At 51.9% G+C, this 24,040-nt stretch overlaps 1 protein-coding gene across 1 annotated transcript; it reads right to left on the bottom strand.

Annotated features, from left to right (window-relative positions):
- Window positions 1-8,460: 8,460 nt before the first annotated feature.
- On the bottom strand, window positions 8,461-20,386 carry LOC308054224 (transmembrane protein 45B-like; the record flags this gene model as incomplete). The annotated part of the gene is made up of 5 exons (XM_080366672.1): window positions 12,063-20,386; window positions 11,502-11,714; window positions 10,307-10,491; window positions 9,332-9,477; window positions 8,461-8,578 (listed from the first exon to the last, which is right to left on the bottom strand). Exons 1-5 carry the CDS (start codon window positions 12,244-12,246, stop codon window positions 8,461-8,463), a joined length of 846 nt encoding a protein of 281 aa, XP_080222798.1. The 5' UTR covers window positions 12,247-20,386.
- Window positions 20,387-24,040: the final 3,654 nt, after the last annotated feature.

Genomic DNA, 24,040 nt, shown 5'->3' with positions numbered 1-24,040 from the left:
AGCAACATGACAATTATTTCCTTAGAACATAAACTGCCTCCAAACTAGGTAATTACCAGGGCGTGAATCCAGCCAGTGTATTCAGCAGCTCCAGCAAGCTAAGGCTTTGCAGGGTGCTACTGGAGGAGGCAACCCAAGCACCATTACCATTTCCAACAGAAGCCTCACGCATATCCCACACAACCTTCGTGTCGCACACCAGCGGTGATTTAACACCAGGGAAAGAGTTTGCACCTCCAATAGGAAGAGCTGGAAGAATAAAGGCATGAAAATTGCCTTCCACTAAGCTCGACCAACGTACTGGTACCACTGAGTACCGGCACCACTGAGTACCGGCAGGGATGCAGGGGAGCAAAGGCACAGCAGCGTGACCGGCGAAGTTATAGCCTGCAAACTATTCAAGCCCATACTCAAATTGTTGAAAAAAATCCCAGAGCAGCAAGCACAGAAGGGAGTAAGTAACTATCTAAATGCTTATAGCAATGAGCTTTTGATATTACCTTAGGATGGTCTCGTTCCCTCCAGCAAGACCTCTCTCCTTGCTCTCTGTACGCATCTACCACCTAAGGAGGTCTCACTCTCAGCCTCCCCACGGGCTTCCCGGTCCTTTTCTACAGGTCGGATGTGCAGGGAAGAAGGCATTACTCACCCCTAAGCTGCCACACCGACCTGCCCTTGCATCACAAATCACATCCTCGCCGTGTTTATAAATACCAAAGTGAATTGCAGAGGCTGGATGAACAACTCCAGCACGTTCTCCAAGTCCTCCCACACTAGAAAGTAATTAGGCACTGCAAAAGAAGGGTAGGATGTGGCGTGGCAAGTGCCCTAGGTGGGGGAGAGCTCTGCAAGACGTCCCCAGTCGGGTTTTGCAGAGCTGGAGTTGGTCAAACTGGCTCAGCCCTGCGTGGGCGAGCGCGGTGTTTGGGTGTAGAGACTGTTGTCATCCGTTGCACCTCCGGACACAGGTGACCTGGGAAAGGCTCAGAACTGTTTGCACCGTGTTCAGGTTTCCTTTCAGGAGGGAAGTTACTAAACAGCCTTTCAGGTAGATGAGCAACGCCCCATGCCAGGAGCTGGTTTGGGGATCGGCGATGGCTTCCTGCTCTAATTCAGATGCCTTCGTTACGCAGAGACTGCTCAAGTCCCATATCTTTCCTGATTACAGCCTGGACACCCAGTCCAGGGCACGCATCTTCCCTGCACAGATGCCTACATGCTAAAGCGACTGAACCCAAACACTATTAAAGCGCTTTTAAGCAGCGCACAACTGCACAATATATAACCAAATTTTCCCTTTGTCCTACAGGGACCGTGACTGCAAAGGCAACAGCCTGAAGCTGGAGTCAGGAGCGTACCCTGATTAAGATACATAGCAGGAACATTAATTTGACATGCTTAATTGGAGGAGAGCAGAGAAGTCCCAGTGCCCGGACATCAGAAATGACACGTCTCACCTGCAGCTCCAGAGGCTGCTCCAAGCCACACCGGCATCCAGCTTTAGCCCAGGGATTTATCCCTCCACATCCCCCCTTTACCTTAGTTACCAGCAGACCCAAACCACGCTGTTTCAGAGCTGTTCATGGGATCTCCTACTCCAACTATCCCTCTCCTCAGTGGAGCAGCCTTGCTCTGCTTTACAGGGCCAGGGAGCACTTTGCTTTGCAGCCTCTCAGCAGACCCCTCCAGCAAGGCTTTCAGTAGGTGCCACAAGCCCTCTTTGCCTCCCACCACCTGGGCACAGCCCTGGGGCAGCCACCACATATTCTGGAGCATCTCTCACTTAGAGATGTCCCAAACCCATCCCTTTGGTCAAGCAGAAGCTTGCACATCGCCCACTCAAAAAAAAAAAACCAACAACCCCAACCTTCTTTTCTACAACAGCCACGATTTTGCAGAGAAAGCAGACACGTTTCCAAGCAACAGTCCACTCGCACAGCTCACATCTTGGAGGTGCAGAAAAACAACCCCCCACCACCCACGCAGCCCCTCGACCAGCCCACCGAGCCCCAACCTGACACCTCCCACCCACTGGCTTCCCCCGGCCCCGGTGTTTGAGTCCATGCTCACATAAACGCTGATTAAGCACCGAGGGAGCCACAGCCGGGGAAGAGGAGAAGCACCCGGGTTATTTATTTTTCCTGTGAGCTAGTTTGTCTGCCAGAGGACTTGAAATATGGCTGCAGTCAGAAGTTATTACCTGAGCTGCCCTTCTCCCTCCGCAGCTTCCAGGCTGCGATGCTTTTGCTTAATGGCCATACGGGAGCTGCCTGCTCTCCTTACGGTGCCTCGCGCTGACTGCTCACTGCCTCCCCGGGCTCGGCTCCAGAAGGACGGCATTTCTGCCCCATTTCCAAGCTCTCCCTGTGGAGCCAACGCAGCTCCAGGTCCATCGCCATCAGTAATTTTGGCCCCACGTGGGGACTTGCTCAAGCTGACGCAGGGGGGATCGATGCTGCTAGGAGGATGCTGTCCCTGTGGGCATGTGAGCAGCCCCTACAAGCACCCACGGGTGCAAGCACCAAGCCTGACAGGCAGCATCCTAGGACAGCCAACCTGTAGGCAGAGGGCAAGCTCAGTGCCTGGCCATGGAGAGTCTTCTCTTTGTGGATCCTCCTCCATCCTTGCTACCCAGGCACATCTCTCTTGTGCTGACAGCCCTCACCCAATGGAAGAGGCACAAGCTCCTTCTGCTGATCCTCTGCCACAATACCACCCCAAAACATGACAACCCCCACAAAAAAGGGCTAAAGCCACGGACTGCCAGCAAACTGTCTTCATCAGCCTCATCGGTGGCATCACCACACTAAACCTTTGCCTTGCAGAAACGGACTCTCCCCACATCCCTTCTTCCCAAGTTCAGGCAGCCACCTCCATCCCATGGCACAGCTGCTCGCCAACATATTTCTCTCTACGGGTAAAAGAATTTACCTGTGACTCCTGCCTGTCCTTCTCCCACTCCAGATGTGGCAGTGAGGAGCGGTTATTACTCAGAAGAGGCAGATAAAGGGAGAAGCCACCAAGGGGAGGTGGCCCTCAGACAGGATGTTTAGAGCCGAACATCCTGCAGGACAGTTCAAAGCACGCTGAGTCAACTGGCTTTCACAACCTGGAACACCTCGTGTCTGCTATTAATAACAAAAAAAAAAAAAAAAAAAAAGGCTTCTGGAGTTTGCCACAAAAATCAGGATGAGCAGCCAATTCCCGTTCCCATGGCAACCACGTATATTCAGTTGTTATGCTGGGTTTTTTTGGATGTCTGGGGAAGGACCCAAGAAAAGATAAGGCTGCAGCATCTCCCAGCATGGCCAGGTTCTGCTGGAGGGGCTCTGAAGTCTCACAGCTAGGCTACCAGGTACACCATAACTCTTTTAGGGGTGTCTGACCTTATAAAAGGTGCCTGTAGACAGGAGGTTTTCGGGCCAGGAGCTCCAAACCGGAGCAGAGCCCTTGTGAGCTCCATCTCCCAGCCCACAGCAGCCAAGAGGAGGGTCCGACAGCCCTCTCTCCCCCCAGAGATGGGCTGGCAGGACACAGCAGCCTGTTTCCATTCCTTTTTACTTATCTGATACTCAACAGTGCCCAACGCCAAGCCCCCACCGACACAAGCCACTACCCATCCGCTGCACATCACATCACCGGTGGCTGCACGCCCAGCCGTAGCACCTCACTGGCTGCAGAGATGAGCAACACAAGTGCCTCGAGGCAACTAAATACCACGGGCCACCCCAGCATCCCCACCTCCCTCCAAAACACTGAGCTGATGGTGAAGAAACCGTGCTGCTCCGGAGCGCTGCCGAGCCTCCCACCACCCGAGGAGTGACCGCAGCCGCTAGTGACCGCTCAGCTCCCAACCCAGCATTTCTCCGGATTGCAACCCTGCACATAACTCCTCGTGCACCTGAAAAAAAACCAACCAAACAAACCCTGAGTGAGACTGCAGGGTAAGCCATGCCCAGCCCTGCCAAGAGCCACACGTGAGCCATCGCTCCAGGGAAGCCCCATGGCTGGAATAGCACGGAAGCAAACCAGCCTGCACAACCCTCCGCAGGGTGATGGGCTGCCCTCCGGCACGGCTGTAAAAGCCACCAAGCCATAGCCAGGAGCTCTTTCCTACCCATTATCTCCGTATCAGGGGCAGCAAGTAGGTGGAAGGAAAACAAGAAGCTGGCGGTGGTGCTGGCATGCAGCCGTGCCGTGCGCCCGCGGCTGCTTGACTCCGATGGTGCTCAGGGAGCAAGACACATTGCAAAGGGCTGAGCACACGTGCCAAAGGGTCCTGCAGCACAGGGGGAGCCCACAGCAGCCGAGGGGCTTCTACAAACACACGCAGCTTCACCCAAGCTTAAGCTTCAGCAGCTTGCTGGCACACTGAGCCCAAGCACAGAGAGAAAAGCAGCCCCCGTAGGAGCTCCATCCTTAGAGTCCCACCCCTAAAACCAATACAGCCAGAGAAAGCCTACCTTTCTCACTGGAAAAAAAGCAGCAGCACCGCTGGGGACCTCTGTGCAGCTCAGCATCCCCTCCTGCAGCCACCCAGCCCTACAGACCCCAAGGGGCAGCTGAGCACAAAGCCACTGCCCACCCAGGATGAGTCAAGTCCTTGGAGAAAGGGGGGAAATGCAAGCTGGGAGGGCAGCAGCTGGAGGGAGAGGTGGGGAACGAGGCCCAGCTGAAAACCATCTGCTGAGGGGATGAAGGTGCCTTTTGCCATGGAGTTTGAAGGGCTGGCAAAGAGCGAAGCCCACAGAGGAGGGTTCCTATGAAAAGGGTGGCTTGTGTTAAAGTACCTGCAGTTCAGACAGTGCAAAGAGTCATACAGATGTGGAGCGGCTGGGGAGAGGGGGTTTCTAGCCGTTCAAACGCTCCCCGTGGTAAACATGAGGCTGAAACTGTGAGCAGTGGTTGGGAAGAGCAGCCGGAGGAGGGGGTACGCGGAGGAAGGATGGCAAACCCCCTCCGAGTCACGGAGCGGGTCGCTCGCGCGCCGTGCGTGTGAAAATCACTGCGGGCATGGACGGATGCAAGTCCATTACAGTTCCTTAGCTGCAAACTGCTGAGGCATGGAGGAGTATTATGGGATTGTACCAGCATGTGCCTACCCTCCTCTTCCTCCCTGGGAGAGACCGGGGGAGGCAGATCTGTGCCCACCCCCCCCACCCCCCCCTAATATTTGCAAGCCTAAGACGGAGCTGAATTCGATTCTGTTTTTTTTCTTTTACTTTTTTTCTCAGCTGTAACTGCAACATCCTCTCCCTGAAGGTTCATCATCAGCCTCGGTGCTAATGAAAAAATGTGATAATGTTTGCCTGCTTCCTGGGGGTGGTGGGAGGCACAATCTAATTAAAGGTTTGCCAGCAGCTCGAGTGCTGCAGATGGATGGTTGTTCGGGAAGTGCAAAGTATTATTATTATTATTATGACGAACACTAACACCAGCTTTCATAAACAGGCAACAGAGGAGGTGAAGCAGGTGGTAAAAGCATAGGCAGGGCTTGTTCTGCTGCCTACACCATCGTTTCAGCCTTACATAAACGTGGCCGTAAAGGCTGGCAGCGGGAGATGCTATCTCTGCCTGAGAAATGAGTGGCTCGTGGACGGGCTGTGCTGGGGTTCCTGACCAAGGGCTTGGCTTTCCAGCTGGAGGAAAAGCCGGCTGCCGAGATATGTGGCTGCTTTGGGGGGGTCTTGTCCGGGTCCCTTTCTAAGGCAGGTTAGATATTGCCGTCGGGAGGATCGGCAGCTCCCTGCTGCCTCGGACAAGCAGGTCACTTGCGTGACAACCATCCAAGAACATCAAGCTGCAGTTACACAAGACAACACCCACGCTGAGACGTCTCCCAGGGCATCACAGTCCTTTTAAAGCTGTGGATATGGCTACAAATACACAGCTATACCCACCCCCGGGCCACTCCAGCTGCGGGGCCAGGGGGTCCCATACAAAGGCACTAGGCTGATAACTCAGTTTATATGGTGAAAAACACGATCCAGGACAAGTGGGTGACATTAAGGTTGTGTTAAAAGCAATAGTCCCCTTAGGACTGCGCTGGTGTGTCTATCGTGTAAGAAATAAACGTGAGGATGGCTTGTGGTTGCACCTCGTGATGTGATAAACCATCCCTGGACCGCTCTGTGCGCCCAGCATCCTTCCTGCCCTTGGCTGGGTACCTAAGCTCTTTACAAATGTGGGTTTTAGCTGAAATGAAACCCCTTAATTCTCATCCCCAAATGACCACCACCTGTATTTTCTGACTTAATCACAGGCTGTATCTCTCCTCCTTCACTGACCTTCATACCTCGGGAAAGAATGTGCTCCAGAGTTGGAAAACAAATTAACGAGTGCTATACTGACAGTCCTGGGATGTTTGTAGGAGCCGGGAGTTAATGAGGCAGACAGAAACTATTCCAGACACCGGGTGCTACAGAGGGGAAAGGTATTTTGTGGCCAAACAGTCACAAGGGACAAAGAAAACCTGGGGGTGAAAGGGGACAGCAAGATCAAGGGGGGCAAAGAGAGCCGAGAAGAATTAAATAAATCCTCTCCCACCTTCGAAAGCAAGGAGTGCTTTAAAAAAACGAGATCAGCTTTCAGCCGCATGTCCTCGGGTGGAAACAGCCCCTGATTTTTGGGGGTAGCCAGGAGGAGGGTGGCTGCAAGGTGACTGGGACCTCGGCCAGCCTGGGCTACGCGCCTGCGCCCAGCCCCAGCTCTGCCATCTGCTGCTGCCCTCACGCGGCTCTTTAACGCTGATTATGGGATGTTTGGGCTGTTTTCTGACAGCAAATCGTTCAGAGGGGACCAGAAATAATTCAGAGCGCCACGGAAAGCCTTTTCGCTCTTCGATCGGGCTGATTTCTGTCCGGCAGCACTCTCGGTGGCTGGGTTTGTCACCTTGCAAATGGGTTTTCTCTGCGCGCTCCGAGGCGGCGCCCTGCAAAACGCTCGGCCCAGCATCGCGGCGGCGAGAGGAATCGGTGCAGTTCAGCAAAACTTGGCGGAAAAAAAAGTATCTGCAAAACGCTCGTCGTGGTCAGCGGTTACAACTCACGAGACTTCATGGCACGGCCTTTATCAAGTGGATTTATGGAGACGTATGGCTCTGCTGCTTAATCCTCTGCACGCCGAGCCTGTGTGCACCTCCCGACATCCAGCCGTGCAAAATAAACCGGCTCAGTGGTGGATAGATAGGAAAGCTGGCATTCAAAGAAAGCTAGTTAGCCCTTACAGCGCGTTAATAAGCAATAAAATCCCTGCTGCAGCCCCCTTAGTCTGCAACAGGCTCTTTGCACAAGGGGAGAGGGTGTTCAAGGACGAGCTTTGCCTTTCCTGGGGGTAAGCGTGGGGTTGCGAGCGCTTGGACCTGCCAGTAGCTGCTTTTCTGTTCCATCACGAGCATGAGCATGAGCACAAACCCAGCTGCCATCCATCCCCCCACCGTTACGCAGCAGTGAGAAGACTTCACTGCAGAGCATCCTTCCAGCCCCAGGGTTCGAGACATGAAGAGTTGCAATTCCGTTTGCGCTGGTGTTTATTTTTTATATATGAATATAGATAGAGATTTTTTTAATCCCTATACTCACTACTGGTGTATTTTCCTCCTATCTAGGAGGTGACATTTCCAGTCACTTTTTACAAGAGATTAGGTGGCAAAGGCAGGCTAAAAACAAAACGTGTGCCTGTTTCATCTCACTTTCCAAGCTGAGAGGTTTATTTTCAATGGGAAACTGGGACGTTTTACGAATCCCTGCTGCTAAGCTGTGTATCTTACAGTCCTTCAGGCTTTACAGGTCTGAGGGATGGATTTGTCTAAGCTATTATTACACACTCTATAATTTATCAGTCTTAAATTTAAGGATATCAGCTCACTACGGATTTTTTTATTTCACATTTATTCGCTCTTTCAGCCTTTAAGCGAATGAGAAAACTATTAACAAAACCTCTCTTTAGTTCAAAGCTTCGGTAATAAAATCAGTACTGCATACAATCAAGCTGTGGCGGTGCAAATTTGACACAATCTCACATTCAGCACTCCTCTACTCTTCCTCCTTGAGATGATGCTTTGGTCCAGAGGTACCTGACCTCAGCCTGGAGGTTTCCCTGGCTTCAATCACGGCACGTCAAAGCCTCCAGGCTCTTGGAAAAGTCAGCTGGCCCAAGGATGCCCTCCATCACTACGGAAACACACATGGGAACCCATCGGATGAAGCCATCTCATCACATTAAGTTTCTGTGCTTATTTTGGCTGCTAAAAATCACCCCAAATTGTGCTCATTTCAGAGAGGGTGATGTTCAGGGAGGCATGGAGGGCAGCTGCCCGCGGTGTGCTCCATGTGCCTCCCAGCAGCAGAGAGGTGGCACCTCTCTTCACCCTTCCAAACCATAAATATGTAATTAGATTTTTTTGATTCCTTCTAGAAAACAGATTCTTCATGTATTTGGAGAAGGAGATTGCATCCCTCTTCACTCTTCATCAGATCCATTTAAGAAGGCAGCTTGGGAGCTCGTGTCACACTTTTGCTGCCGGACTCCCAGACCGATGTAGGGCTCCGCGCTGCCTCTCCTGCTCCTCTGGATGCAGCTGGAACACACGAGCGATAAACCGCTGTTAGCAAAACCTCCAGACAAATGCCAGGATGCTCAGGGGAGCAAAGTGCGCTTGTGGTGAATACACAGAGGGGCAGGAACTATTATAGAGGTCCTCAAATGCTGGTTGAGGGGAGGATTGGGTTTTTTTATTCTCTAGAGTCTATTTGCTTGCATAGACTGGACTGATCCTTCTGTAGCCTGTGTCTCAGCAAGCCATGCAGCGTCCCTTAGAGGCTCACAGGTGGTAGGAGCACCCTCGAAAGTGGGATACATCCCCTTCCCATCCCCTTGGAAAAGCCATGCTGGGGGCTGGTGATGTTTTAGCCATCACAGTGCTGTTGTACCTCTAACGACTCAGTGACTGTCAACCGCTCTGAAACCCTTGCAAGGGAGGGGACTAAATGTCAGGGCATCCTGGTAATGCTTTGATTTTTCTATCGAATTAAAGTTTTACTTCCAGCACTGGGTGCAGAGAAAAAAAAACAAAAAAAACCCAAAACCAGCGTGACTTCCAGGAGCAGCTCCAGGGGCTCAGCCATTTGCTTCTCCGCGTTCAACACCCGTGCCTCTTGCTGACACTATTTTGCATTCCGTGCACTCGACAAATTGTCGCCATGCCCTAAAACTTGCAGTAGTCAGGGGCTGCTTATTCAGCTGTGACTTTGTACGTTGGGATCGGCTGGAGCGCATCCGCAGCTCATCGCAGCCACCCCCGCCCCTGCCCACCTTCACGCCCCAGCCATACCAGTAAGCGAGGGTGTAGTTGATAGCCAGGATGGCCACAGCGGCTGCCCAGTGCCAGAAGAAGCACATGGTGAGGAACATGATGTTGCTGTGGTCCTTCTCATCCCACGTGGGGCCTCCCCATGGCTGGAAGAGCACGACACCGATCTGGGTGGATACAAGCGATTTATTACCTTGGGGAATCAATGTACCTCCAGCAGCCCTCTGTCCATCTCGGTCCCCACCATGGTGACCAAGGGATTTGAGCCCTGACTGGGATCCTCATTTGTACCGGCCTTACTGAGGTCCAGCCTTGCAACGAGAGGCCACACCAAGCAAGGTCTGTGCCTGCGGTCTCTTTTTCTGTACAATAACCCCACACAATGGTCTGTCCCTCTGCATTGCAGGCTCCTAGCCATCCTTTAAAAACTCCAAATTCAGTATTTTACAAGCTCAGCCCAGTTTTAACCTCTGAATAAAGGCTGGTTTGAGATAGCGCAGCAGACCTGGGGCTGAGAAAGAGGAGGGGAACTCGCATTTCTTGGTGGCAGCTTGGTTTTGGGAGCAGTTAGCTCCAACTACTACCAAAGCGAGCAGCTGGTTGTATTTTTACTCAGCCATTTTATTGCTTGATGGGGTTTGCATCTCTCCACTAAACCAGAGGGAGTGCTGCAGGGTGCATTAGACACATTAAGCAATTAGTCCTTGGTTGTTAGATACTGTAAAATGTTGCTCGCTCACTGCAAGTGCTCGCTTTTGCTGTTCCCCCCAGAGAAGCAATAAGCCAAGACAAACAGCTATTTCAGCAGCAGCAGTCATCAGCGATGACCTGCGATAAGTAAATTTTCATTCTGGGTGATGATCTATTTATGAAGCGAGCCTGGCAAAATTATCCTTCAGAGACGTGCGATTGATACGTGATGTATGGCTAATTCTCCTCTTTTGCCATTGCTCTCCCACCTCGGTGCTCTGCTCCACATGAGAAGGCAGAACTGACCTGCCAGAACCACGTTCCCTGGACGATGGTGACACCAGCTCTGAACATCTCCAGGACAATGTTGTCACGGAGGAAGACCTCCAGCATGATACTGAAGGCCCCTGAAAAGATGGCGATGAGCAGCAGGGAGTGGATATGCTGATCCAACATGGGGCGGTGAAGGACATGGTAATAAAAGAGACAACCTGCCAAAGGACGTACCGTGCTTAGAGTAGTGTTAGCAACACCGTGACCACAGAGGCGCGGCAGAGTAAATCACCCACCCGGTTGGCAAACTGAGACGGGTCACCATGAGAACAAGGGACTCCACATAGCACCATCCCTCTAGGTCTCCTGGCATCCCACCAGCCTGGAGGGATGAGATGCCCAGCTGTGGGGCAGGAGGGTCTGAGCAATACGGGGACCGAAGAGGACAGCTGACGGGGGGGGTCTTCCCGTGTGGGTGCCATCACCTCTTCTGATCACCCCCCCCTCGCAGCCGGGTTCCTGCTGTGTCCTGCCTTTCTATTGCTGAACATCACCATTTTCTCGGGAGCTGTAAATGATAGATTTCTTTTTCTTACATGCCAGACTGCGCCTGTTGAGCCGCCCCTGCTCTGCTTCAGAAACCACTGGGATCAGGGAAGGGAAAATAACAACAGATACGCCTTCCTTAAGGGCTTTTTTATATAAGCAAGACCTTCATTTCCTAGTGCCTTTTCCCCGTGTGATCCAAGAGGGGTCTGAAATCCTGGCTCATGACTTGCGAGACAGCCTGAAGACAAAATGATATTCATGATGTACTGAAGCTGGAATAAGTCAGTCGAATTTGCCACGTGCAACGCAAGCAGATGAGGATGACGCTGCCTGCAGTGCAATTAATGGCTCTCGGGGGGGGAACGCGGGGCATGCGAGCAGCTCTGTAGATGTAGGATAAATGCAGCATCCACCAACCATTTATCATAATGAGGAAACTCAGCCCACTGCTTTGTACCGCTGCCACCCCAGAAATCCCAAACCAGGCAAAGCCAGGACTTATCGATGCCTGTATTTCCCACCTTGCTACAGACCACCCTTTGATAATATATCACCTACAACGTGTTTTATCTTCAGGGGCATTCAGAGCACTACCTCAGTCTGGCAAATTTTGGTCCCTTTCTGACTCACCCTCCAACATCCCCCCCCTGCCGCGAGTCACGGGCCACCTTCTACCGACCTTCAACGAACACAGCCACGGAGAGCATGAGGCGATCCAGACCCCGCGGCACCACCTGGGAGGTGTAAGTGAAGACGTCCACCACCCCGGAGAGGCCGTAGAAGAGGTACATGGTGGTGTGCTGCCAGTTCATCAGCTTCACCCAGTCACGGTTCCCCCCGCTGTAGAGGTACAAGTGGGGGCCATCGGGGACGAACTGCTCTGCCAGCATCCCTGCATGGACACACACGAGACCATGGCATTCCTGATGGTTTATTTGCCATGGTGGTTGGTGCTACTCATTGCTGCAGGGGGGTCTGAAGCAAGAGCTGATGGGTTTACGCTAGGGAGAAAAGACTGGGTGCAAAAATCAGGGCTGCCCGTACTAGTGGTTGCTCAGCTTGGGGAAGGGGTATGAGACTTGGTCTTATCACATCAAACTCTATTACAGATCAAGACAAGATGAATATCTAAGATGCATCCTACCACGTCTGGACAGGTTCCTCTGGAGCAAAGGCTCCAGTACGGTCATTGCTACTGGCCGGGAAGTTACCAGCACTGCTAGTCAAATATAACCCTTACCTATCAGGGCAAAGATGATTTTGATTCCCCCTTCGATGGCATCCACGCGCTGGAAGCAATAAATCCTGTGGTATTTCTTATTTACTTTCTGGCTGAGATACTGCAGCGGGTATTTCACAGACCACCAGAGCCCAAAGAGCAGGAAGAAACTGCCTGGGAGCGCGTGACCCTTGAAGTTTGCCATCCTGACAACCTCCTCTCACTACAAGGCAAAGAAAAACGTCATTATACGACATACACCAGTTATTTGACATAACACTGGGGAAAAAAAATAATGGGATTTTCCCTTCAGGAAGGACTGGGAAAGGCTTGACCAGGCACATAGGAATAGGAAGGAGCATGGGGAAAGCCTCCAAGGGGGAGAGGTGGGAACATCTGGGACCTCTCTGGGGTCCTTGCCCCAAGACTGGGAAATATCCACAAAAGCCAGAGCCCAGACCAGTTTAGCAGAGGCCTCATATCTGCTGTGGTCTCTGACACATCCCAGTCTGAACCTTGCATCCCCCAGGATCTCTCCCAGCAGTGGTCTCTGCTTCTCCTACCCTTCTGCAGGTATGAGTGAGAGCATCTGCTGCCAACCAGGGCAGGGTGGGCTTTTGGGGACCAGGGAGGAGAGATAACACGCAGGGAAAAGAGTAAGGTCTAGGGGTAAATGTCCGTGGGTTTCTGCAGCTCCTTGAACAGCCACAGAAATCGTGTGCTATGTCCAACTTTTTTTAAAAAATTCCTGGAATTATTTAGCCCGTGGAGGGTGAAGGAAAAAACCCCAAACCAACCCACAAAGCTACCCCACATCTATTTCGCAAAGCCAAAGCATTTTGTTAAAAAGGTAGTTTCAGAAATAAAAGCTGCTGGAAACAAAACATTTTGGGTTTGGGTAAACAAACCAACGTGCTACCAGCATCCCCGCCGCCTCCCACCCCTTATTCTCTCTGGAGCATCACTCAGCCCGGATTTGCACTGCGCGGAGCCCCGGGAACCCAACCGAGCTGCTCGAGCCCCCGTGCCCCTTGGTGCCGGGGCACACGCGGGCGGTTTGTAGCAGAGCCGGGGGACCCGTTTCCTAGGAGAATTACAGCAATTAAACCCCAGCCGGCTCCTGTTTGCCATTTGCTGGTTTGCTTAATTGGGTGAAGAAACGATTAGCTCTTTCATGTGGGCTCGAGCATATGTTTGGAGGCCTGCCTCGGTGCGATCACAGGTCGGTTGTGGCAGGCTGGTCAATTAGGATCTTTTTTAATTGATAGCAAAGGCTGTGTTGCTGGCACCCAGGGCTTCCTTCTCCACTGAGTGATGCTCCTCTCCGCTCCGAGCTCCGCTTAGCGCTGGGCAGAAACCAGCTCTCTCGTGGAGTGGGTGCCATCCATCTGCATCGTTTGGTGCTGGACCTGACCTCCCCATCCCAGATGCCCACGACCCCGTTATCCTTCAACCACCTTCCCCAGCTGTGTTTTGGGCTTCAGTCCCCACCGGCTGGAATTATAAATTAAAAAATGCTCTTACTCTCCTGTTGCCTGCTTGCTGCATAAAGGGTGATCTGGGTGTGAGGTTGGACAAGGCTTGCTGCTGCTGCCAGCCTTTGAGAGAGGCGAGCGGTTGCTTTGGCTTTATTAATACCTAATTTCAGGTCGGTTTGTCCCAGGAACGCCTTGTTTCGCCCCTTCAAGTCCCTGCCCGCGCTATCAGCAGGGTGCAGATACCACCTCCCAGAGGCAGGCAAATCCGCCGCGTTAGATCAGACCTGCTCAAGCCCTGTTGCCAACCTGCCCAATGCGAACTGGTTTAACCAAACCAGCTAATCCAACACCTGGAGGTGAGCAAACATTGCCTCCTCGTGCAAACACCACCCCGGTGCAGGCAGGCACATGCAGCAGCAAACACGGCTGAGGTCCTTGTGGCTTGCACCAGGCTGGTCCTGCCTCCACCACGCACCGGGGAGCTATCACGGTGGGTTTCATGCGAACAGATTTAGGAAGGGATTTAATCCCAGAGTGGAAAAACTGTGCATAGAAATATTATTTTCTACTGTATTGGCTAGCAGCTTTGCAGGCAGTTGTTAGCAGCGCTGCAAGGCTCTGCCTTATTTTGTGACTTAAAAGGAGAGATTTATTGACAGAGGGGGCACTGGGTAATTAAACACAAAATCAAAGCAGGACGCCATTGACCAGGAATGCGAGCACAGTCCAGTGGGTTAATACAATAGTCTCTTTGAAAGAGACAATCAGGGAATCAGAGCATCCACCTGTATCCCTGTGATTAAGGGAGCAGCATACCTGAGCCGGGGAGGTGGCTGAAAAATCCCTGTTTTCTGGGTGAGCAGAGAATCCCATCACATACATGAAACTCTAATACCAGGATAACGACCGAAAGCAGAACTAACCCGAGCCCGGAATACCACAACAAGAAGTAGTGCAGCCATATCACACCGCATTCATGCTATAATTATAACACTCCCGCAGGAATATATAGTCAAATATATAGTCAATAACTCCGCGACCTAGCTCCAGCAGTGACGTTTTAAAGGCAGAGATTTAACGGGACCTGATAGTTTCCCACGGGAGATTGGTGCAGTCAGAGTGGGATGACCGAAAGGATACATTAGTCAATCAAAGTGGGGAAACTTAAATGTTTGAAACCTTGGGGCGCTTACGTGAGATGGGCTGAGCTCGGCAGGGCGGCGGGGCTGTTTTGGGGTTGCTGCCGTCTGTACCCACCCGACGGCTCGTAGCAGGAAGCAGGGCAGCTTACGTGGGACGCGTGACCAGCAAAACTATTTCTCCTGCTTCTCTTCCTCCTCTGAAAATATGCAAAAGGTGAACACAGTGGGGGAAAAAAAACCAACAAACCCCAAACAATTCTGTTTTCAACTGCGAGTGCCCTGGAGCAAACAGCTCTTGTTTATCCCTCCAGCTCCAAAAGCAGCGAGACTTTGCCTGCTATCAGCTACGTTGGGGAAAAGGAAAAGCTCAGGGTCCAGCTGATGGTGGGGCTGGTAGCAACAAGCACCATCACAGGACATCCCTGCAAAGTGTGGCTTTGCCTTGTTCCCTCGTCGCCCAACCTGCGCGTTCGATAATGCATCCACATCCCTGCTGGCTTGTAATTAGTGCACTTTGCCCCCTGTTTATTACAATGCCGTGCGCTGCGCCGGCTTAATGATTTACTGTTTCATCTGCTCTTACCACCTCTCAAAGGAGCTGGTTTCTCTTGGTTCAGAGCTAATGTGCCCAGCCACCCGGGGAGGCGTCTGGAGCAGCAGGGAGGATGGCGAGGAGCCCAACGAGGCTTTCACCTCTTCTTCTCGCTCTACCCTGGCAGCCACAGATAATCCCTTTTCAGCCAAAACTTTCGAGTTTTCCAAAGGTCTCATTTGCTTTACCAAGGGTGTTTTTTTTTGTTTTGGTTTGGTTTGTTTTTGGTTTTGTTTTTTTTGTTTTTGTAAAGGTTTTATTAGTGCATCAATAATGTCTCAGTCAGGGCATCGCTCCCATTTTCCCCAGCTTGGAAGTTACAGTCTAAAGTTTGCCATTGGAAACAGCTCACAGCCGTCCCCCCTGCAATTAACTGTGCCCTTCGACCTCTGCAAATCAGGCAGTTCAGTCACACCAGAACTGGTTTGCTCACCGTGGGACCTGCTGCTTGGCTCTTGGAGTGTCCTGGGTTACAGGGACACTCCCCGGGAAAAGGCTGACTCAGTGAAGAAGAGTCTCAGTGAAGAAATGTCTTAGCATAAAAAAAAAAAAAAAAAAAAAAAGAAAAGAAAAGGAAAAGGCTGAGCTCAGGCTGAGCTGGGGAATGCCGCCGAGGTGTATCCCTGGAAATAACAAAGCTATTTCCAACCTTCTAGAGGTGGTTTGGGTCTCCTCCTGCCGACCCTGAGGCTTCAGGACAGCATCAAGCCCAGACCTCCAGCCTGAGAGCAGCGGAGCGCTTTGGCTGAAGGAGCATCCTCGGGCAGCCCGGTGCCTCCCTGCTCTGAGTGCGGCGTAATCCCACAGCCCAACTTCTCCGCCTGGGAGGGCCGGCAGCAGCCCACCGCTGGAGAAGACGACATGAGGGTGGGATAACCCTACAGACAGAAAGAGGGCAGAGGAGACACCCAAGAGATGCCGGGAGAAGCATCCCCTACAAATACGAGCTTTCCTGCTGCCCGCTGCCTGCCTGCACCGCCTCGCTCCATTACCAGCGCTGTCTTACTTGTCTGCAGAGGCACTCCTAATCATAGCAGCACTTCCATTAGCTCCCCTAGGAGTTGGATCCCTAATGCATTAATGTCAGACTAAAACCCTACTCTGAACCATTTCATCCCATTATCATCAGGTTTTCTTCTATCTCTGCCTCCATCTGCACTGGGGAGCATTAACGGTGACACTGAGCAATCACGTTACTTGTTACTAATACTCACGAGACCAGCTGCGTCTGCAAAACGGGGAAAGCAACTTTTCTGTCTCTAAAGGATCCTTAGTGGGTTTAGACTTGGGTTAAAAATTGTCATCAGCATCGGGGCCTCTTAGGCTTAATTGCCGGGGAATATCTGAAGGACCATCAGGTGCTGCCGGAGCTTGTGCAGGCAGGCACACGAGGTAGACCGGGCTAATCTGAAAACAAAGGCCCGCTGCAACGGGAAAAATCAATGTGGAAGTTCAAACTGAGATGAAAGCTTCAAATTTAGGATGCTGGACCCCAGCTCTATTTAATAGACACAACGGACTCACCTAAAGAGAGACACTGGGGGAGAGATGGACCGAAAAGCTGGCGATGGAGAGGTTATACTGCGCTCTGCCTGCTACCGCTCTTTCTGCCTTCCTTTTCTTAAGTCCCGGCTTTGGATTCTCCATCCCTACCCCTTGTGCTGAGCCCCACCATCAGGCAAGCAGCAAGCAGCAGCTCAAAGTTACAGCCAAGCAGAGAAATATAAGAAATAAATTAGCCAAAGCCTTCTTAATTACAGGGGCTCAGAGTGGGAGCTTCGTCATCCTTTTGCTTCTCTTTATGACCTACAGTTGTTTATTTGTGGTTTTAAGGCAACTTTCAAAATGATTTGTTTTGGGAAATGCGTGTTACCATCTTAGAAGGCATTTTTCTTTGCCTCTGCATGACACCAAAGAGATTTAAGTGTTTTTTAAAGGTGGTGGTTGCCATGGGACTTGGCGAGCCAAGGTCTGTGTGCTGAACTGCCTCCCCAGCTCTACCACGTGCCACGGTGGGACAGCCCCGACACCCCCAACCCCTACTCCTCACAAGCACCGACCCAAACAGCCACTCAAAACCAGCATTACCACCACCAGAAACGCCGCAAAGATCGGTATTTTTTCTGCAGATGAGAAAATTGCTCAGCATCAAACAGTCCCGATTGCCCCACGACGCAACCCAGGCTAAGCATGTCTCCCAGCCGCCTTCCACATCCCACGAGGAAAACTGTCCAAGACCAGCTACTAAAGAAACCATTTCCATTGCAACATATCCCCGATACACCCCCTCATCCCCCTTAAACACACAAACCTGAGGCTGTTGAGCACCGGTTTAATGATCTAATAGATCGCCGTGGCTGCCCGACATAAACCTCCGCTAGCGCCCTGCGCCTGGGCGATGGCACCCTGCTGCAAAAGCGGGATGTTGCTTGTTTTTTAACGACAAGCTGGTGGAAGGAAGCTGGAAGAAGGAAGAACCCCTCCCTGCAGTGCCCTGCTAGGGGGGCACTGTCCCCCAAGCAGGGCAGTCCCCCAGACTCTGGTTTTCCTCCCGATCTGCACATTTTGGGACACTTAAAGAGAGTTTTGTGGGTGATTCTGTGGGGAGAGGAGGGTGGGGAGGGGGTTTCTGGTTGGACGCAGGCAGCAGCGACGTGGGTCAAAGCTGTTCGACGTGGGTCGAAGCTGTTTGAGCTTTTATGGTCGGGGGGTGGGGGGGGGTGGGGGGGGTGGCGCTCACCCCTGCCTGCTGCTGGGCCCCACGTAGCGTGTTTGTTTTTCAGTTTCCTCCTTGGAAAACGTTTGCCAGGCTGCCCCACGCGTCCCACCCCAGCCTGGTGGGGACAGCAGCAAATTCCTCCCTGCCCCATCCCGCTGGGCGGTGGGACACCCCAAAGAGGTGAGGTGGGCAGAGCCCACACCCCCGCATCCTCCATGATTTTCTTTCCCAAGGGGAATGGGTCTGGGGTCACCCTGAACCCTCTCCTCCCTCCCTCTGGGGCTGGTTTGGGTGCCAGATTCAGGGGTCCCCACATCCATCCCTACCCAAAGGGTGGGCAGGTGGGGTCCCTTCCCCTCTGAGCTACGGGGGGTGAGCCCCACGGCTCAGGGTGATTTCCCCCCGCCCCTTCCCTAGCCCTTTCCCAACACGATCCCCCTCCCCAGCCAGCAGAGCCTTACCTGTCCCGGTGATCCCGCTGCCGCACCTGCGCCCAGGTGAGCCGTGCTCCTCCCCTGCCTCCTCCCCACCAGCCCTGGGTGCTGTCGGCCTCCCCGAACCCCGGCCAGAGGGGAAAGATAACCCTGGACACACGAAAAAAACCCACCCCTGTGCACACCGAGTGCTTTAATTTGCAGTTTCCCCCCACAAAATTCCTGACTTGAGAAACTCGCTCTCTCCAGGTTTCCCCCCCCACCACCAAAAAAAAAAATATAAAAAAAAATCTTTATTTTCTCCCATTTCATTGCAATGATTAAATTTCTTCCTCTTGGGCTCCACCATTGCCCACCTCACGTGGGGACAGGGGGGCCCTATGGGGCATTACCCCCCACCCCAGCTCCCCGCATCCCTCGGCGCAGCCCCGGCCATGAAACATTGCAGAACGGATTAATTTCTTTAAGGCACTTCATTTTCCGTGCTTCCCAGGTCGTGATGGATGCTCCTCCAGGGATCCCTGCTCATAACCCATATTTCAACTCCGAATGCAATTTTCTGACCAGGCCTCCTATAAAACGTAGTTTATTCTTAATAATACTTTCCACTTTCATCTCCAGCCCTGCAAGTGCTTTACAAATGTTAAATAATTAACCCCCACGACGCCCTTGGGAGAGAGGTAAGCGTTATTATCGCTATTTGTAAGAGAAGCCCTGACAGCCTTCTGTGCAATAGCCCTGGTTTTAACGCACTTCCATGGAGCAGTGCAGCTACTTACATCACTGAGAGCAAATACACCTGCCACAGGGAATTTGTAGGAAGAAAGCTGAATTTTCATGTTTTAAATACATACACACACACCCCCACCCACCCCCTTTTCATAAATTACTTCATGGTTAGAAGTGCTGCCTGGCAATCCCCTGTATTTTTTATTATTATTATTTTGATTCAGTCAAATCAAATTATTCCCTCACTCCGTCCCACAGCGTTGTTTAAACAGGTGACTTCCCCGAAAAATAATTATCCATTTATTCATCCTTTCTCACCGCTCCGAGGGGTGGGTGCTGCTGGATGGGGGGAAGCATCCCGCAGGCATCCTCTCGCCGCTGATTTTATCGGCGGTGGGGTTGGATGCCCAAACCGTGCTTGTTTTTTCAGGTGAGGCGATTCAAATTTTCCAGAGGCAAAAAGCCAAGCTGCAGGCATTTCTTTCCTCTGGTTAGGCAGCTCCTCCGTTAAATCCTTTCCTCAATGTCCCAGGAGCCTGCTGCCATTCTAACCTGTGTCCCACAAGCCCTGGAATAAATCAGAATAAATCAGGGTGTTTACACCAGCCCTGCTGCAGGCGCATGGGGAGCTTTACCCCCAGAAAACTACGCCTGAAACTGAGGTTGAGGAATAAATGGGAGGAAAACAAAGTGATGAGAGGGAGATCCTGGAAACAGAGAGGATTATTTGGCTGGGGAGTTGCTGCCTCTCTGTGCAAGCTCATGAAAAACAAGGCAGGGGATGTCCAAAACCAACGCCCCCAAAACATCATGCAAAAATCCTGCTTGTAGCGCTGAAGTTGCTGGACCTGGTGCATAAATCCCACAGCTCCTCCCATCCTGGAAGGCCAAATTCAGCTAAACTTTTAGCTAAACCTGACTCTGAAATGGAAGTTTGCCCCTACCCGACACTGCTGAGCCGTTCAGTGTTTCTTAGCTACCAGGAAATTTGCACCGTCAAATATTTGCAGAACGAAACCACAGGGGGTGGGGGGAGGTGGATCTTACTATAAGGAAACAAATAACCTCTCTGTGTGTATTTATTGTAGTAAAGACCATCCCTGAGCTGGGGGTTGAACAGGACCCCACCTCAGCAAAACCTCTCGCTTCCCCGTGGTCCTGAGCAACCGTTTCCCAATAAAACACATCAAAACCCAAAGTCACCTCTAATTTATAGCTACACCTTCACTAGAGCTCAGCCACCCCTTAACCCCCTCTTAAACCCACCTCTTAACCCCCTTAAACGGCCTTGAAATCACGTGTAAAGGGTGTAACTCATCTCACCTGTATCCAGGATTCGGCCCCTCACCAGCCACGGTCCATGGAGGTGGGAGTCCTGGTCACCATGTTGCACCCCAGCCAAAAAAAACCCCAGGGCTCAAGTCCGGATTAGCAGCTTTTCTAAATCTTATTGCCTTCCCGTGAAATCAGTCCTGGCAACAACAACAAAATAATAATCACAATTCCTGTCCTAGGAATTTTTGAGGCCTCGAAATGGTGTTTTGTGTCCTGCTCATCTCTAATTTTCCACCCCCTGACTTCTGTCCTCTCCCTGCCTACCCCACACAGAAGTACAGCCCCTAAACATATCCATAGGACCTCTGGCAGCAAACAGCAGCCCGCCAGTCTCTTCACACTGACATGCAAACAAACCTGCAGGGACTAACCAGGAAAACAGGAGCCTGCTGCCCTGGGAAACATCTTCCCTCTGGGAAGGTAACAGGCTCTTTGGCACCTGCCGTCTCCAAGGATGCAGCGTTAGATACAGGCTGGAGCACGCGGTAGGAAGAGGAGGGAGCCATGCGTAAATTTGCTTGGGAAGAGCTCAGAATTAATTGCTCAGAGAAATGGGGGAAATGACGGAGGAAATTAGTTCCCTCATTTTCCTGTGCTGGCAGAGGGGACGGGTGAAAGAGCCATCTGCCACGTGGATGCGCATCCGGAGAGGGGAGCTGCGCGGGTTGCCTGCAACTTTAAGATGCAGGGAAATTGGAAAGCAAGCTGGCATACTCGCCCAGGCACAAATATTTATGTGGTCCCTCGCTGGGATATTGATGTGTTTTCCAACCAAGACAATCACATCTTGTTTTCCTTGCCCCCAGCCCCCTGCACCCATGCACGGGTGCATATGAAACCTGCCTAAATGACCGGGTGCTGTGAAACATAGCACCCACCGATGGCAATATCTGCAGGAAAACGGTTGCATACCTATACCCTCCCATTCTGAAATGCATCTCCTATGGAGGCAACAGGGAGCAGCTCTGTCCTGTGGTACCCAGGGAAGGATCCCTTCACAGCATCCTCCCGTCTCAGGGCTATTTGCCAGCTGAGCACTTACCCACCGCACGCAACCCAGGTCTGCAGCGATGCCAAAGTGCTTTGCAAGAGGAGAAGGGGCAGAGACCTGCAGCTGCCTCCAAACCACCATCAGCAGAATTTACTCCTCGATGCGGGTGGTGAAAAGAGCCCCAGGGAGGTGCAAGCTGAGCATTTAGCAAAGGAGATAGCGAGGGACTGGTTGACCTCTGCTCAAAACGTGACCTAATTCTTGCAAACACCCTGTTCCCTCGCAGAGATGTCTAGGAAGGTGTTTGCCAGACATCAAAAGGAGAAGATTAATAAATCCGATATGGCACCTCTGCAGCTGCGCAGAGCAAACAGCATCCATGCATGGCCAGACCAAAAAGGAATCGCTCTGGGGCAGAACAAGCAAAATAAAAACCCAAAGTTTTCCGTTATACCCCCTCACCATGAACAGATCCGAGACCCCAGATGGATAAAAACAGCCAGAGGGGACCAGAATTAAATCAAGGTGGGGACAGCTCAGCCCTGGTGTGATTCAAACTGCATCAGTCCCAGCTGGCTGCCAGCACCGCAGCATGCCTGCAGAAAGCAAAAGTGTTAATAGGGGACAGAAGGTCATTAAAAAGAAAATTGTGCAGCCAGATAAAAGAAATGTAACAGACAGTGAAGGTGGAGAGCAAGGGAACAGCGCAAGGCAGCAGAGAGGGGGATGCAGGGAGAGGTGGTGAAGGTTAAAATTTAAAGCAATTGCCATGAAAAGGGAGCACAAAGTGGGCAAAACTTGAACAGGGGCGAGCAGGGTGAAAAAATAACTCCCAGCTGATGCTGAGCATCATGATCTTTTTTTTTTTTTTTATCATAAAAATGATTTTATTTTTTATTATTATTATTTGGGGTTTTTTCCCCTCCTTCAAGCTGCATTCAGCAGTGAGTGGAGCAAGGGCACATCTCGGTGGCAGAGGGAGGAATGTCACCTCCCCAGCCCCTTGCTGCTGTTCATGTCACCTGTTAAAACTAGTGGATTTATTTGGCATCCTGACCTGGAGCTGGAAGAAATGCCTTTGCCTGAGGGTGAGGTTACTGGGGAAGTGAAGCTGTGAGGGACCGGCAGGATCAGACGCGGTGGGTAATTCCATCTGAAAAGAGAGGGAAAATTAGTGCATCATCTTGACACCTTAACGCTGAACCCTTTGCTTTTAAAATTAAATTTGGAAAGTGTCGTTGTTAAGACTGCCATTTGCTTTTTCTCCTTCCCCTAATTTATCATCCTTAAAATTTTCTCCCTCCTCCCCAGCACTCCAGCTCCAACTCTCTTTCCTCAGCAAACATTTATAATTTCTGCTAATTGTCAGCATCCCGATCAACCCTAAAAAGTTGCATTTCATCAAAATAAAACATACCCAGGGCCAGGGGCCAAGAGCAAATCCAGAAATTGAAACTTACCGAGTTTTAGTGATGGAAATACAGCTGTGACGTACTACAAAGCCGGGTCCCCACAAGCTCCCCTGGAGTGACCTTGGAGGGTGAAGCATTTCAGCCTGCCCTGTAAACCCACGGCCACAAAGGAGAAAGCGTTGGGAGGGCTGTGGGAAGCGGGTGCTGGGCTTTTTGGGAGCAGCCTTTCCACCCGAGAGCTTGCACGAGGGATTTGTGGTGTGAAATGGGAGAAGAGCAGTAACTGGGAGGGGGGCAGGGGTGGTCCTTGTGGATGCAGGGACAAGGGTTGCGGGATGCTGCTGCTGCTCTGGCCTTGGGGACAAGCCATCACACGCAAGTCGTGGCTGGACAGGTCTCCAGTGTGCAGAAATGAACCCCAGAAAAATTTGGGAACACTAGGTGGTGCTGAGGGCTCACCGAAAGGCTCCCGCACCGCCAAGGGATGCTCAGGGGCGCAGGCCCAGGGGACCCGACAGGAGTCTGCATCCCCATTTCGGGGTTGGCTTTCCACGAGTGGAGCCCAGCTCCCAGCCAGCCCCACGCTGCCGGCGAGAAGCTCCGTGTGTCACTTTGTCACAGCCTTCCCTCTGCTAAAGGCGCTTCGCCGGGGTGCGGCACTGGTTTTGGGAAGACCAGCTCTAACCTGGTCCCTTCCCCTCCTTTTCTGGGGTGGTCCCAGACATCACATCCCTGTTTTACCAACGGGGAAATTGAGGCACAAGGCAAAGCATCACCCAGCACAGTTCTCATCCCCACCTGCTGTCCCAATCCACCTGGCAGCATCACTTTTCCAGCGAGGAGGTAGCACTGCCTTTTGGCGAACCCTAAAACAAATGTGAAGGGGTTCAAAAACCTAAAAAAAATAAGGATTGCAGCAAAGTGCCTGTTTTCTGCCACCAATCTCTTTGGTGCTGTAGCTTTGCATGCACGGACGAGTTTTCCAACACCCTTTGAGAAATGAGGGGGCTGCTAATTAGGGTGAAACCCACGCAGGGCTGCCCCCCCAGCTCCCTTTGCCCACCGCCTCCCATTCCTCCCCGCCACCCGCAGGCTCCGGTTACCCCACGGGTCCGTAAACAGCGTCTAAAATAATTGTGCAGTTGTCACCATCGGGCAGGGGAGGTG

Source organism: Falco punctatus (assembly GCF_963210335.1).
Source record: "Falco punctatus genome assembly, chromosome: 16".
NCBI classification, from domain to species: domain Eukaryota; kingdom Metazoa; phylum Chordata; class Aves; order Falconiformes; family Falconidae; genus Falco; species Falco punctatus.
Note: the sequence above shows the minus strand (reverse complement) of the source record. Positions and strands in the feature narration are given on the sequence as shown.